Source organism: Oncorhynchus mykiss, chromosome 31 (assembly GCF_013265735.2).
Source record: "Oncorhynchus mykiss isolate Arlee chromosome 31, USDA_OmykA_1.1, whole genome shotgun sequence".
Classification (NCBI taxonomy): Eukaryota; Metazoa; Chordata; class Actinopteri; order Salmoniformes; family Salmonidae; genus Oncorhynchus; species Oncorhynchus mykiss.
In genome coordinates this window covers 25,004,001-25,019,623 of record NC_050571.1, presented here as the reverse complement: position 1 = coordinate 25,019,623, position 15,623 = coordinate 25,004,001, and the positions used below count along the sequence as shown (strand labels likewise).

The following is a 15,623-nucleotide window of genomic DNA, read 5'->3' as shown; positions in this document are numbered from 1 at the left end:
GTGAAGGCTGTGGTGGGTAAAGACAGAGGAAGTCTCCTGCAGGAGGGGGTCACCGTTGGAGGCCGGAAGGTGGCAATGGTACCAGACCATATGACAGGCACTGAGAAAGAGATCATATTCGTTGATCTCAGAACCAAACGTAGCGAGAGTTTATCTCTCATGGTTGCCCTGGCGAGCAAGGCCCTGGTGTCTGTGATGGGCAAACGAGGGGTGTATAGTCGTATAGTATAGTCAACAAGAAGGTGTGTGACATAGCCACATTCCTCCGTGAGAGTGGGGTGTGAAGACCTCCGTCCACGATATTGTGTACCAGTGTATCGGAGAGACGGGCTATTCTTCATTAAAAACTCTGAGGTGTTCCATGAGCAGGAGTGAAAAAGATTGACACTTTTACCACTTGGCAGAGGATTTAAAACCAAACAGACTGAGAAGAAAATATAACTAGCGCTTTAAATGTAAAAAATCTCTTCATACAGACTTTATACATATACACTACTCTGGTGTTTATCAAACTGAATGACTCAAACAATATGACGTTATGTCAGTTCTCTCCTTGTGTTACATTACAAATAAAAAAACAGACACCCCATTGGAAGCTTCCAGATATAGGATAAAACAGAAATGATATGCACATAAATGGAGAACAAAGCCAACTTAAGGCAAGTAGATAATTTCATTACAGTATAATCAAATATAGGGCCTATTTGTAAATATAAAAACAAACCATTTGTTCAAATTTTAAGGCCAAAATCTTTCATTGGAGCACTCTTTAAAATAAGGTATCTCACACACACAGGTGGGTGTGTTTCTTTCTGGTGAAAAAGAGGATTGGTACAGTAGGGCTGGTTTATTTCTTCTTTACAATGTTATTGCAAATCCAGTTCATGTCATGCTATTGTGATGGACAGGGAGAGGAGGAGAGAGAGAGACAGAGGGAGAGAGAGAGATACAGATAGAGACGGGAGAGAGAGAGAGAAAGAGAGAGAGTAAAAGGAAATAGGTTCAAATTCAAATATTATCAACCAGGAAGTTCTTCACAATGATATTGCATTTTAGGTGTTCTACCTTACATATGTATCCTCATCCTAATGTAAAACTAATTTGTGTTACACAATCCTTCCTGAAGAATGCATTGATTTCCTGATTCTGGCTTAAGCGCACCTTAATGCACTGTAATCAACCAGTCAATAACTCGGTCTAATTCCATTTATACTGTGTGATTAACACTGACCTGTACTCCTTCCCCGGACACTGCTGAGCAGGCCTGGATCTGCCACTGGCGGTCCCGATACGTGTGCAGGTTGAGTCCTTCAGTGGGCGAAGCAGTGACCAGGTCCTGTTTATTGGCAAAGATGAGCACTGGCACACCCTTTAGATAGAGAGAGAGACAGAGAGAGAGAGACAGAGAGAGACAGAGAGAGAGACAGAGAGGGAGAGAGAGAGGGAGAGAGATTGAGATAGAGACAAGATAGAGAGCGAAAGAGAGACAGAGACGTACAGATGCAGATTATTGACAGTAGGTAATGATAGCAATTAGACATGATAAGACAATGAATGTCATCAAATCTGCTAGACAGTTATTACAGATGGCTATTATAGACAGCTATTACAGACAGCTATTACAAACATCTATTATAGACAGCTACTACTGATAGCTATTACAGACTGCTATTGCAGACATCTATTATAGATCTGAGGTGTGCCATCCTTACCAGTCCCGTCTTCTCAAATGGCTGTTTGTCTGCGCTGTCTATGACATAGATCTGGAAGATGAAAATAATGAACCAGAAACATTCACATAGTTTTCCAAAAGTATAATTTCACCATAGCCATTACATATTTACTACATGCAATAATCATCCTCAAGGCCCACAATTTATATCATGGGATTGTTGGGAATGGCTGTTCTCCTTACAGTAATGAGCTACCATCTCAGTAATACAGTCACAAGGTACCATCTCAGTAATACAGTAATGAGCTACCATCTCAGTAATACAGTCACAAGTTACCATCTCAGTAACACAGTAATGAGCTACCATCTCAGTAATAAGCTACCATCTCAGTAATACAGTAATGAGCTACCATCTCAGTAATACAGTAATGAGCTACCATCTCAGTAATACAGTAATGAGCTACCATCTCAGTAATACAGTAATGAGCTACCATCTCAGTAATACAGTAATGAACTACCATCTCAGTAATACAGTAATAGTAATGCAGTAATGAGTTACCATCTCAAACACACACATTACTGGCAATCCCTAGTGCAACGTATGATTGTTGTTGTTGAACGCTGTCGAACACTGAAACCTGAACTAAAGACCTCGGTTTAAAAGCTGACAGTGTTTTATATACTTTTATTTTATTTTGAATCCAGCAAGCTCTGTTGGGCTTAATTGCTGTGAGAACTGCTATCTGTCCCGGGATCCTGCCAGATTCCGTATAGGGGGAGAGACGTGAAAGCCCAGCTAGCCTAGCTGGCTCGGTGGTCTGAAATGGATGCTGCTATTGAACTTTTCCAGCGTTACAGGTGCTGTGTTTGCTTTGCTTTGTTCCGGGACAATGTGGACCACACTGACTTTCAATGTAGCATCTGCTTGTTTGCAGATGACTACAGGAGTGAAGTAGCTACTCTTAGCAAGCAAGTAGCAAACCTAAATAAGCTACTGGGGAACCCACACCCACCTACTTTTATTTTTCTTCCACCCCAGCAGCCGGATCTGGTCTGGTGGAAGTTTCGCCTCGGTGTCGGCTCTCCACAGCCGACTGGCCGGTGCAAGCCGACTGGCCCCTTCCCTGGAGAATGGAGCTGTTCTTGACCCAACCAACCAGCCATGGAGGAAGTTGAAGAAGGCATCCTCTGGCAACGGGGGTCTCCAATGGAGATGTTGAGCCTGGAACTGACACAGACCAGAAACAGCTTTGCCGCCCTGTATCCAGATGTTCCGGCGACTTCATCCTTGGTGGCTTCCCAATCAAGATTGGATCCAGAGGTACCTGCACCTGCACCTTCATCCTTAGTTCTGTCTCCCTCTCCGGTGTCTTCTACCTCAGGTTCAGATCCTCTGAGCTCCCAGTAACCAGGCTGTGAGGCTGCCTGAGAGACCGGCCCATTCAACATCACCAGCTGTCATCTTAGGCAGCACTATGGTGAGAAATATCTCGGTTCCCAAGGCAAAAACCCTGTGCTACCCAGGAGCACGATTACAGGACATAACAAGGCTGCTTCCGACTGTTCTATCATAGATGCCGGGAGCTGACACTATCGTAGTCCATGTGGGGTCAAACGACATCAGGAGGGCTAGCTAGGGACAATTTAAAATGTATTTTAAAGAATTGATTTTAGCATTAAAAGACAAAAAAAAACGGCCAATAATTTCAGGTCCAGTACCATCGTTGGGCTGCGGGTGTGAAAGATTCAACAGACTGCTGGTATTACCCGTCTAGCTAAAAGACTACTGTAGCTCTGCTGGAGTCACATTTATTGATAACTTTGACACCTTCTGGAAACAGAAGATACTCTACAGGAATGACGGAGTCCATCCATATCTTGGCTCCTGGACTCTGTCCACGCATTTCAAGGCTGCGTTGAAACAATGACTGGTAAATTATCCAAGACTAGCTCAGTTAATCCCTACCATTGTGACAATGAGTTGTCATAATGCTGCATTAAATGTACATGATCTTAGGGGCATTGGCAAACACAACGTAAGTAATTTCATTTATGTAACCCTAATTGCACTGAATACATATGTTTATCCTACAGCTATTGTGAGCAGTAATCATGAGCCTATAAACCAGAGTTACATTGTTAGCACTGAGACGGTGTGCAATAGCAGGAAGACCACTTTATGCAGCTCACCCTGCACGATCACCTCCAATGTAAATAACATGAGTAAGTCTACCTCCGATAAGCATTAAAAACAATCAAGCAACCCAGAAAAGTGCTAAAAATAGCCCATATTAACATATGTAGCCTAAGAAACAAGGTCCATGAAGTCAACAACTTACTTGTAACAGATGACCTTCATATTCTGACTATCTCTGAAACTCACTTAGATGATACCTTTGATGATACAGTGGTAGCAATACATGGTTATAACAGCTACCGAAAAGACAGAAACGCCAACGGAGGCGGTGTTGCGTTCCACATTCAGAACCACATTCCTGTAAAGTTTAGAGATGATCTAATGTTAAATACTGTTGAAGTAATATGGCTACAGGTTCACCTGAAGCCCATTCTTGTGTGACGCTGTTATAGACCACCAAGTGCTAACAGTCAGAATCTGGATAATATGTGTGAAATGCTTGATAATGTATGTGATATCAACAGAGAAGTATAATCTCTGGGTGATTTAGATATTGACTGGTTATCATCAAGCTGCCCACTCAGGAAAAAACTTCAAACTGTAACCAGTGCCTGCAACAGTCAACCTACCAGGGTAGTTACAAACAGCACAGGAATTAAATCATCAACATGTATTGATCACATCTTTACTAAAGCTGCAGATATTTGCTTTAAAGCAGTGTCCAAATCTATAGGATGTAGTGATCACAATAAAACAGCCATATCTAGGAAAACCAAAGTTCCAAAGGATGGGCCTAATATAGTGTATACAAAAGGTCATATAATAAGTTTTGTAGTGATTCATATGTTATAAAGAATATTTACTGGTCTATGGTGTGTAATGAGGAGCAACCAGACTCTGCACTTGACACATTTATGAAACTCCTTATTCCAGTAACTAATAAGCACGCACCCATTAAGAAAATGACTGTAAAAACTGTTAAATCCCCTTGGATTGATGAGGAATTTAAAAATTGTATGGTTGAGATGGATGAGGCAAAAGGTATGACAATTAAGTCTGGCAGCCCAACTGATTGGTTAACGTACTGCATATTAAGAAAGGATGTGAATAAACAAAACAAAATAAACTACACTATGAACAAAATATAAATTACATAAAGAATGAGAGTAAAAAGCTTTGCGGCACCTTAAATGAAGTTTTGAGACAAAATGCCAACTCGGCTACTTCATTCATTGAATCAGATGGCTCATTCATCACAAAGCCCACTTATATTGCAAACTACTTGAATTACTTTTTCATTGGCAAGATAAGCAAACTAAGGGATGACATGCCAGCAACAAACACTGACACTACACATTCAAGTATATCGGGTCAAATTGTGAAAGACAAGAATTGTACTTTTGAATTCTGTAAAGTCAGTGTGGAAGAGGAGAAAAAATGATTGTTGTCTATCAACAGTGACAATCCACTGGGGTCTGACAATCTGGATGGAAAATTACTGAGGATAATAGCAGATGATATTGCCACTCCTATTTGCCACATCTTCATTTCAAGCCTACTAGAGAGCGTGTGCCCTCAGGCCTGGAGGGAAGCTAAAATCATTCCGCTACCCAAGAATAGTAAAGCCCCCTTTACTGGCTCAAAAAGCCGACCAATCAGCCTGTTACCAACCCTTAGTAACCTTCTGGAAAAAATTGTGTTTGACCAGATACAATGCTATTTCACAGTAAACAAATTGACAACAGAATTGCAGTATGCTTATAGGGAAAGGACACTGAACAAGCACAGCATTTACACAAATTACTGATGATTGGCTGAGAGATATCGATGATAAAATGATTGGGGGGCTGTCTTGTTAGACTTCAGTGCAGCTTTTGACATTGTCGATCATAGTCTGCTGTTGGAAAAACTTGTGTTATGGTTTTACAGCCCCTGTTATTAAGTGGATAAAGTGACTTGTTCAACAGAACACAGAGGGTGTTCTTTAATGGAAGCCTCTCAAATATAATACAGATAGAATTAGGAATTCCCCAGGGTAGCTGTTTGGGCCCCTTGCTTTTTAAATTTTTTACTAACGACATGCCACTGACTATGAGTAAAGTCAGAGTGTCTATGTAACACTATACTGTACCTGTCAGCTACTAAAGTGACTGAAATGACTGCAACACTCAACAAAGAGCTGCAGTTAGTTTCAGAGTGGGTGGCAAGGAATAACGTGTCCCTTAATATTTCTAAAACTAAAAGCATTGTATTTGGAACAAACACTCATTAAACCCTAAACCTCAACTTGTAATAAATAATGTGTAAGTTGAGCAAGTTGAGATTACTTAACCGCTTGGAGTAACCCAAGATTGTAAACTGTCATGGTCAAAACATATTGATGCAGTAGCTAAGATGGGGAGAAGTCTGTCTAAAATAAAGAAGTGCTCTGCCTTAACACTATCAACAAGGCAGGTCCTACAGGCCCTAGTTTTGTTGCACCTTGACTACTGTTGTGTGATCAGGTGCTACAAAAAAAGGACTTAGGAAAATTGTAATTGTCTCAGAACAGGGCAGCACGACTGGCCCTTGGACGTACACAGTGAGCTAATATTAATAATATGCATGTCAATTTTGCACGCCCAATTTTTCAGTTTTTGATTTGTTAAAAAAGTTTGAAATATCCAATAAATGTCGTTCCATTTCATGATTGTATCCCACTTGTTGTTGATTCGTCACAACAAAATACAGTTTTATATCTTTATGTTTGAAGCCTGAAATGTGGCAAAAGGTCGCAAAGTTCAAGGGGGCCGAATACTTTCGCAAGGCACTGTATCTACCCATGGAGGTCTGGATTTGGAGTCACACTCAAAATTAAAATGCAAAACCACACTACAGGCTGATCCAACTTTGATGTAATGTCCTTAAAACAAGTCAAAATGAGGCCCAGTAGTGTGTGTGGCCTCCACGTGCTTGTATGACCTCCCTACAATGCCTGGGCATGCTCCTGGACAGTCTGTGGTGCAACGTGGCGTTGGTGGATGGAGCGAGACATGATGTCCCAGATGTGCTCAATTGGATTCAGGTCTGGGGAACCAGTCCATAGCATATATGCCTTCCTCTTGCAGGAACTGCTGACACACTCCAGCCACATGAGGTCTAGCATTGTCTTGCATTAGGAGGAACCCAGGGCCAACCGCACCAGCATATGGTCTCACAAGGGGTCTGAGGATCTCTTCTCGGTACCTAATGGCAGTCAGGCTACCTGTGGCGAGCACATGGAGGGCTGTGCGGCCCCCCAAAGAAATGCCACCCCACACCATGACTGACCCACCGCCAAACCGGTCATGCTGGAGGATGTTGCAGGCAGCAGAACGTTCTCCACGGCGTCTCCAGGCTGTCACGTCTGTCACATGTGCTCAGTGTGAACCTGCATTCATCTGTGAAGAGCACAGGGCGCCAGTGGCGAATTTGCCAATCTTGGTGTTCTCTGGCAAATGCCAAACGTCCTGCACGTGTTGGGCTGTAAGCACAACCCCCACCTGTGGATGTCGGGCCCTCATACCACCCTCATGGAGTCTGTTTCTGACGGTTTGAGCAGACACATGCACATTTGTGGCCTGCTGGAGGTCATTTTGCAGGGCTCTGGCAGTGCTCCTCCTGCTCCTCCTTGCACAAAGGCGGAGGTAGCGGTCCTGCTGCTGGATTGTTGCCCTCCTACGGCCTCCTCCACGTCTCCTGATGTACTGGCCTGTCTCCTGGTAGCGCCTCCATGCTCTGGACACTACGCTGACAGACACAGCAAACCTTGCCACAGCTCGCATTGATGTGCCATCCTGGATGAGCTGCACTACCTGAGCCACTTGTGTGGGTTGTAGACTCCGTCTCATGCTACCACTAGAGTGAAAGCACCGCCAGCATTCAAAAGTGACCAAAACATCAGCCAGGAAGCATAGGAACTCAGAAGTGGTCTGTGGTCACCACCTGCAGAACCACTCCTTTATTGGGGGGTGTCTTGCTAAATGCCTATAATTTCCACCTGTTGTCTATTCCATTTGCACAACAGCATGTGAAATTTGTCAATCAGTGTTGCTTCCTAAGTAGATAGTTTGATTTCACAGAAGTGTGATTGACTTGGAGTTACATTGTCTTGAAGTGTTCCCTTTACTTTTTTGAGCAGCGTATAAACACAAACATACACAAATGTTTATTAATAAATATCATGAATTTGGCATATTATTTATTGGGACAAATCTCCAAACTTGCTGTGTGGCACTGCCAGAGGATCAACATATCTGTGGCTCTCCATGTTAAACACTGACTTTGAGATAAAATTATGTTGATTAAATTGCAAATACAACAATAAAATTGTTAGCTACATATTTATCCATTTACAGTGTAATCATGTCAAATTTTTGCCATTTTCTCATGTAGGACATTTGGTGGAATTTGCAGAAAATGAAACACTACTCTGCTGTAGTTCTCTGTAGGTTCTGAGCATTCTGCTGCCTCCTGTTCTTTGTCTTCGCTATAGAGAGAAAGAGAGTGAGAGAGAGAGTTTACGTCACATGCAAAGTTACACATTTTCAGTTTTATTCTTGGTTTCTCTTGTTGGGATCACTCACCAAATTCCATCTTCAGCATGATCTTCATGCCTATACCCATGGCCAGGATCAGCACCACAGCAGACACACCACAGATCACTATGACCAACATCGTCACGTCTGACACACATGGAGACAGCACAGAGGGACAGACATCCCCAGGAATTGGTAGGAAATAAAAACACTTTTCACACAATAGGCTCATTTGCAGAGTAGTAAGACAAAGCAATATCTTGACAGATCCAAATCCAATCATAAATGTAAACATTGTAAATATTCAAGTCTCAAATATGATTGGCGAATATGTCTACCTTCAACTTCAATCTCCTTTGGTTCTGAGGTGAAGTTGCCACAGGGACTCTGGATGGTGCAGGCATATTTCTCCTTGCCAGAGGTATCTATACCAACCTTCTTCACGGTGAGCATGCTACTGTTCTTGCCCTTCAGGTGGACGCCATCCATCAGCCAGACAAAGACCAGCGGGCTTTTTGGTTCCACCGGCAGGTTATGGGAACACTCAATGTCGAGGTTATCACCCTCCTGCACTTTGAACCCAGAACTGGTGTTGAGTAACACTTTAAAATCTGTTGGGTTAAAGAGAGGTTAAGAAATGGTTAAAAAGTGTTGTCATAGTTAGGGTCAAGAGTTGTGATTTTTTGGGTTGACACACACACACATATATATTACCTTTTGAGCAGTACTGTTGAACTGAAAGAGGCAAATAAGAAAAAAGAGAATATTAGAGTCCCTGCCTCTGGTGTACAATATATCTTCATCTCCTCCTCAATGTCATCTCAGAAACATAATGTCAGAGAGCCATGTAAACACTGCGTGTAAAACCATTTCCATGACAGACTGACAAGGTGAATCCAAGTGAAAGCAATGATGCCTTATTGATGTCACATTTTAAATCCACTTCAATCAGTGTAGATCAGGCGTGGGCAATTCCAGTCATCGAGGGCCTGATTGGTGTCATAGTTTTGCCCCAGCCCCAGCTAACACACCTGACTCCCATAATCACCTAATCAAACTGATCTTCAGTTTAGAATGCAATTTAATTAATCAGCTGTGTTTGCTAGGGACGGAGAAAAAATGTGACACCAATCAAGCCCTCGTGGACAGGAGTTGCCCACCCCTGGTGTAGATGAAGGGGAGGAGACAGGTTAAAGAAGGATTTTTAAGCCTTGAGACAGATTGGGTGCGAGTGCCATTCAGAGGGTGAATGGACAAGACAAAATATTTAAGTACCTTTCAATGGGGTATAGTAGTTGTCGGTGCCAGGTAAAAATATTCTTAGTGTGTATTAGTTCCCAATCTTTCTGATTGTGACGTCATGTTGTATAATTCTTACAGCACATGCTTGCATTTGTGTGGATGGCTGAGCTCGTGTAGATGTCTCTCTCACACACTCTCCCTCAACCTTAAAGCTGTTCTTTGGGCATGTGCATTTCTACATCTGCAAATTCGGACTCGCGAGTCAAATTGCTGAGTTGGTTTGAGGAGATTGTTGCGATCGCAAAGACATGGCTCTGCTTTTTCTATTGACAGTGCATACAGTAAAGTTGTTCAAGACGGCTCTCTCAAAACAGGACCTGGGAACATCTGCTGATCTATCTACTAGGTTAGTGCTTATGTTCTATCTTTCAAAGTCACAAGTGATCGATCATAAGCTGACATTACTTCTCCTTCGCTAGCGAACCAATTCAATCTTATTGGGGAACCTCATTCCTCTCCATACTTGTGACCCGATTCAGGAAACTAGGCTTATGTCCCTGGTCACAACTTCACAACTTTAAAATCAAAATGCATGTTTTGGCAGAAATGCCTTCTCGAACATGAACTTTCATGCGCCTTAATAATGTGTATGCCATCTGTAAATACAAATAAAATTGTTTAAATTACAAGCCTTGTAAAAAGCAGAGACACGGAGCTACAAAATGGTAGATCATACGCTGCATTTGACGAACAGTGGGAAAGTTATTCTGCTTTGAAAGTTGATAAACTTGTAACCTCACTTGAGAAAGTGGCCTTTGAATGTTTTAGTACCTAGTGGAGGGTTCTTCTTTGTCTACACCCGTACAGCATCGTTCACACCCGCTTTAGCCCCACCTATCTCTTTAAGGGATGATCCGAGCGTTCTGTACTAACAGCAGTAGTCAAGCACCCAAGCTAACTGGTTAACTTGCTAGCTACTTCCAGACACAAAAGAGAGAACAGCTCACTGACCATTACTCACCCTAGCAAAGCTGGTTAGGCTGTTTATGTTATCCAGAGCATTGGTGACTGCAACTGTGCTGTCAGATTGTCCATTCATAAATTCAGAGCGTTTTGCTCTCAGAGCGTACAGAGCGCACACTGCACTGGACTCTCTGGCAGATGAGTGGGTTGATCCGAGTGAGACACAAATGAGAACACCCCACTCACTCTGACCATTTTACTCGTCCTAGCAGAGCTGGTTATCCAGAGCGTTGGTGACTGTGCAGCTGGCAACAATTTAATTATGCTTTTTTGCTGACAGTTACTTAGGCCATATTTAACGGGTGTTGAGCGTTCATAAATTCGTTATTCTGCGCTCTCGCACACACAGACAAGTTCTCTGAAATCGGAGAAGATGGCCAGATTGAATTTACGAACACACCCAAAATGGTTACTTGCATAGTTGAGTCTTTAAGACATCTAGCTAGCTAAACAACGAACCATAATCCCAACTCATGACGTTACTACCCTACAAGAATCTGCAGTTAGCTAACCAACCACCACCAACTAGCAAAGCAAATGGCTCTGTGATACGAATAATAAGATCATACACGTAACGTTAGCTAGCAAGCCAGCCAGCTAACGTTAGCTAGCTAGCTTACAGTACACTAACTGAAAACGATTGTCAAAATTAGAAATGTAACATTTGAAAACGTAGCTAGCCAGACTACTTTACCAGTGCTCTGAAATCAGAGTAGATGGCCAGAGCGAGTTTACCAGCTGACAACAGCTGTTGCAGTGGCATTCTATTGAAATGTAATATTTTGTTAAGACATTTGCTAGCTCAACAATGAACCATAACCCCAACTCATGGCGTTACTACCCTGGATGAATCTTCAGGTAGCTAACCAACCAGGTTCAATGTTAGCTAGCTAACATTAGGCTGTAACTAGCAAAGCAAACGGCTCTGAGATCATACAGCCAGCTAACGTTAGGTAGCTAACAGTACACTTAGTTTGAAGATGTAATCTGGAGACAGGTGTTTTCTCCTTCTCCTTAGCTATCGTCCTGGAATTCCACTGATTTCAGAACTCGGTCCTCCAGAAAGTGGAGAGCAACACTTATGCAGTTTCACTACACAATAAAAAGTTTAAAGCCGCATTAGACAGGATTACCTAGACAGACTGCCCAGCTCAAATAGACCGAAGAAGCGCGCTATATGGCAGACCAATCCAAACTCATCTCTCGGCTTGTCCAGCCCACTCATTATCTCAGTCAATCATGGCTAGCGGGAAGGTTGCTGTTTTTTTCTATGGCTAAACCAACTAGGCTCTTAAACTAACAATTGTATTTGTATTTAGAGATGGCACACATTTGTTATTAAGGCACATGGAAGTTCATTTTCCAGAAGGCATTTCTGCCAAAAAAAACACATTTTAGATTTTTTTAAAGGTAACTTTCAACCGGCTCTCCTGTGAAGTAGTGACCAGCGACATACACCTAGTTTCGTGAAACGAGTTTGCAAAAGTTGCCGGGTACAAGTATAAAGGGATGCATAACAAAATGTATTTTATTGCAGCAATGTCTTCAGGAACGTCTGAGATCTGAGTGAATGGACAGTTGTGACCTATAATAATGGCGCCAGACAATTTGAGTGTTTGTCTGCTCTGTAAATAAACGCATCATTTAAATACACAACCTGTGTGTTCCAACTTCTGAACCAAGGGTCTGAATAAAGATGTTCAACTCCATCATATTGTTGCTGATGTATTACAGATGGCAGAACTGGAGGTTTACAGCATTCGGGTGGAGACACAGGAACTCCATCAGTCAGCATGGTGGTGGAGGCACAGGAACTTGCCTGAAGAAATTATTCTGATTGTCTTGATGAGATTCTAAACTACCATTTGCTTACAATTAACATGACTAACAGTACCCTTCCACGTAAATATTAACACTCCACAGAGCTGGGCTTTACAGAAGTGGCCAGAAAAAAAACATTGCTTAAAGACAAAAAATAAGCAAACACGTTTTTTGTTCGCCAAAAGGCATGTGGGAGACTCCCCAAACATATGGAAGAAGGTACTCTGGTCATATGAGACTAAAATTGAGCTTTTTGGCCATCAAGGAAAGCGCTATGTCTGGCGCAAACCCAACACCTCATCACGCTGAGAACACCATCCCCACAATGAAGCATGGTGGTGGCAGCATCATGCTATGGGTATGTTTTTCATTGGCAGGGACTGGGAAACTGGTCAGAATTGAAGAAATTATGGATGGTGCTAAATACAGGGAAATCCTTGAGGGAAACCTGTTTCAGTCTTCGAGATTTGAGACTAGGACGGAGGTTCACCTTCCAGCAGGACAATGCCCCTAAGCATACTGCTAAAGCAACACTCGAGTGGTTTAAGGGGAAACATTTAAATGTCATAGTCAAAGCCCAGACATCAATCCAATTGAGAATCTGTGGTATGACTTAAAGATTGCTGTACAGCAGGGGAGCCCATCCGACTTGAAGGAGCTGGAGCAGTTTAGCCTTGAAGAATGGGCAAAAATCCCAGTGGCTAGATGTGCCATGCTTATAGAGACATACCAAGAGACTTGAAGTTGTAATTTCGGCAAAAGGTGGCTCTACAAAGTATTGACCTTGGGACTTTGGTAAGTAGTGTCTTTTATTTCTTGTTTTATTTTAATTCCAGGTTGTAAGGCAACAAAATAGGAAAAATGCCAAGTGTGGTGAATACTTTTGCAAGCCACTACGTGTGTATGTATATATGTGTAGTTGATGCCATGACACAATCACTCATATTCCACTAACATTTCAAACAACCACCATATAAAAATTGATAACTCAACTATCCATTGGCAGTAGGGCGTATATGAAATGAATACTTACTAGTAGCATTGAAGCATTGGGTAGTGTCTGAGCACAGGATGTCACAGATGGCTGAGGGAGTTGGATGGAGAGGAAGAAAGCTTTGAATATAGATTTTGTCTGAGTTTCAAGAAAGATCAAGTTAACACAGAAATACAACAAGCTAGAATACTGTAATGGTCTAATGTAAAAGTCTGAAGGTCAGGGGAAGGAGAAGGTTTGCAAGCTACCGGTAATTTAACAGTTACCGGAACATTCAGTAATTTAGGTCATTAACATGTAATCTATGGCAATCTATTCAAATTTATGTAATTTATACTTGAATACGTTTAAAAAATGTTAATAAATATATTATATATATAAAAAAATATATATATATTTATTTTTATATCTGTGTCCATATTGTCCATGAGTTTCTAGTGGATAGAGCATATGGTTCAAGACAAAAGCCTAATTAAATGAAAATAATGCATTGTTGATAAGATGCTTTTTTCATTAACTCTTCGACCTATTGACTTTTCACAACTGCCACCAATTTAGCACATAAACATTTACTCCAAAGACATATTGACATAGAGAAATACATTAAAAAAAGGATGTTCATGCTGAAACCCTTTATCAAACACCAATGGTATTCACTAAGTTGATGGTTTATATTTAGGATAAGGTTTTACAGTTGTCATTCTATTTCTTATTTTAAAATGATCTAATTTGATTATCTTATATCACATGGAAAATAAGGCCACACAGAGGGCCAGAAATAATTACAGAAACCTGTCAGTTTAATGGTAAACTTAGTTACCAGTAATATGCCCTCCCTTTGCAACCCTAGGATGGAGTAATGAAGTGGAATGGTTACCATTGTCTGGTAATCCCGCAGCAGATATTCCAGGTGAGTGGGTTAAGTTGCACTTTAGACACATCAAGGGAACACAGGTAGAACAGACACTACCTACGGAGAAATATATTGAGAAGGTTGAGGCGGAGAGAGGGAAAGGGAGGGAAGAATGACAGCAGGGATAAAGGGAAAGAGAGAGGTGTGTGTGTATAGAGGATTGGGTCACAGGAGACAGAGAAGGGCAAAAAGTGAAGGCTTCAACAGTAACTAACATAAATTAAATAAACATAAATCCAGAATATTCACGAGGTAATATCAAACTGGATTTTTTTAAAAGGGAAATGGGATTGTTCCTTACTGATCATGAGAAGGCAAGCAAGTGAATACAAGCCTGTCCCTGTCCTCGCCTTCATTGGTACCATCTGACAAAGATGAGATGTCATTCAGTTTCTATTCATTCAAAAATTCATCAAAATAGAAATGGGTTCAAATGTAAATGAAACCCACTAACAATATTTAATTCAGGACATTCTCAATGTCAAAAACCTAGAAATGTTACTAAAAACTTTAAAAATAAAACCTGTTGATAGGATTATTAAATACATTAGCCTACATCATTACATTGAATAAAATATTTTACCTCTTGTGCTGGATCTCTGGTCATGCACGGAGTTCCCTGGACGAGGAATGAGTGAGCATCTCTACAGAAAGTTATTGTACACTGTGGCTGATATAAACACTGATATGAATGCAAATCACCTCACCACCCACAGCCCACTGCTACCAGACAGTAACACAAGCAATATACAGATAATACCGGAACATATTTGTGCCCTGCTTGGCACCTGGAGTTTGATGTTCATGAAAAGGAGTGATAAGACTGTCGGTGGTGCTATTGGACTGTTTTACATGATTCAGAACACATTTAGTAAGTCTCCTTGCCCGAGGAGCAGGTCTTTAGTTTCTGTAGCATGAGGCAGTTTGATGGACCCGCTAGACAGGACTCTAGTCTATCGCATGGCCTTACCTTCAATCTAGCGCCTTATGTGGAGTGCCAAGCAGAGACGCATCGGGTTCCATTTTTACACCCTTTGGTATGATTCAGCAGGGGATTGAACTCCCAACCTTGTGGTTAGAGTGTCCCCCCTAAGGCCACCGAGTTGGTTAGAACAAAATGCCAGCGGTCAAACCTGGACATGGCTATAATATTTCATATTTTGGCATCATGTCTGCCTCCAACACATATTTGCACATGCATACACACTATAACGCATGAAGACTGATGTCAATGCACCTCTTATCAGAATTAATTGCTGACTTTA

At 41.7% G+C, this 15,623-nt stretch overlaps 1 protein-coding gene across 2 annotated transcripts; it reads right to left on the bottom strand.

Annotated features, from left to right (window-relative positions):
• Window positions 1-7,970: 7,970 nt before the first annotated feature.
• LOC110504822 lies at window positions 7,971-15,351 on the bottom strand. 2 transcript variants are annotated; one of them, XM_036970453.1, is made up of 8 exons: window positions 14,942-15,351; window positions 14,660-14,723; window positions 14,323-14,415; window positions 13,485-13,535; window positions 9,080-9,100; window positions 8,704-8,976; window positions 8,414-8,576; window positions 7,971-8,316 (listed from the first exon to the last, which is right to left on the bottom strand). In XM_036970453.1, exons 1-8 carry the CDS (start codon window positions 14,963-14,965, stop codon window positions 8,196-8,198), a joined length of 810 nt encoding a protein of 269 aa, XP_036826348.1. In that variant the 5' UTR covers window positions 14,966-15,351; the 3' UTR covers window positions 7,971-8,195. The 2 variants fall into 2 exon arrangements, with proteins under 2 accessions (XP_036826348.1, XP_021439324.2); XM_021583649.2 differs by having other exon boundaries at window positions 8,414-8,512; window positions 14,942-15,336.
• Between the last annotated feature and the right edge of the window lie 272 nt (window positions 15,352-15,623).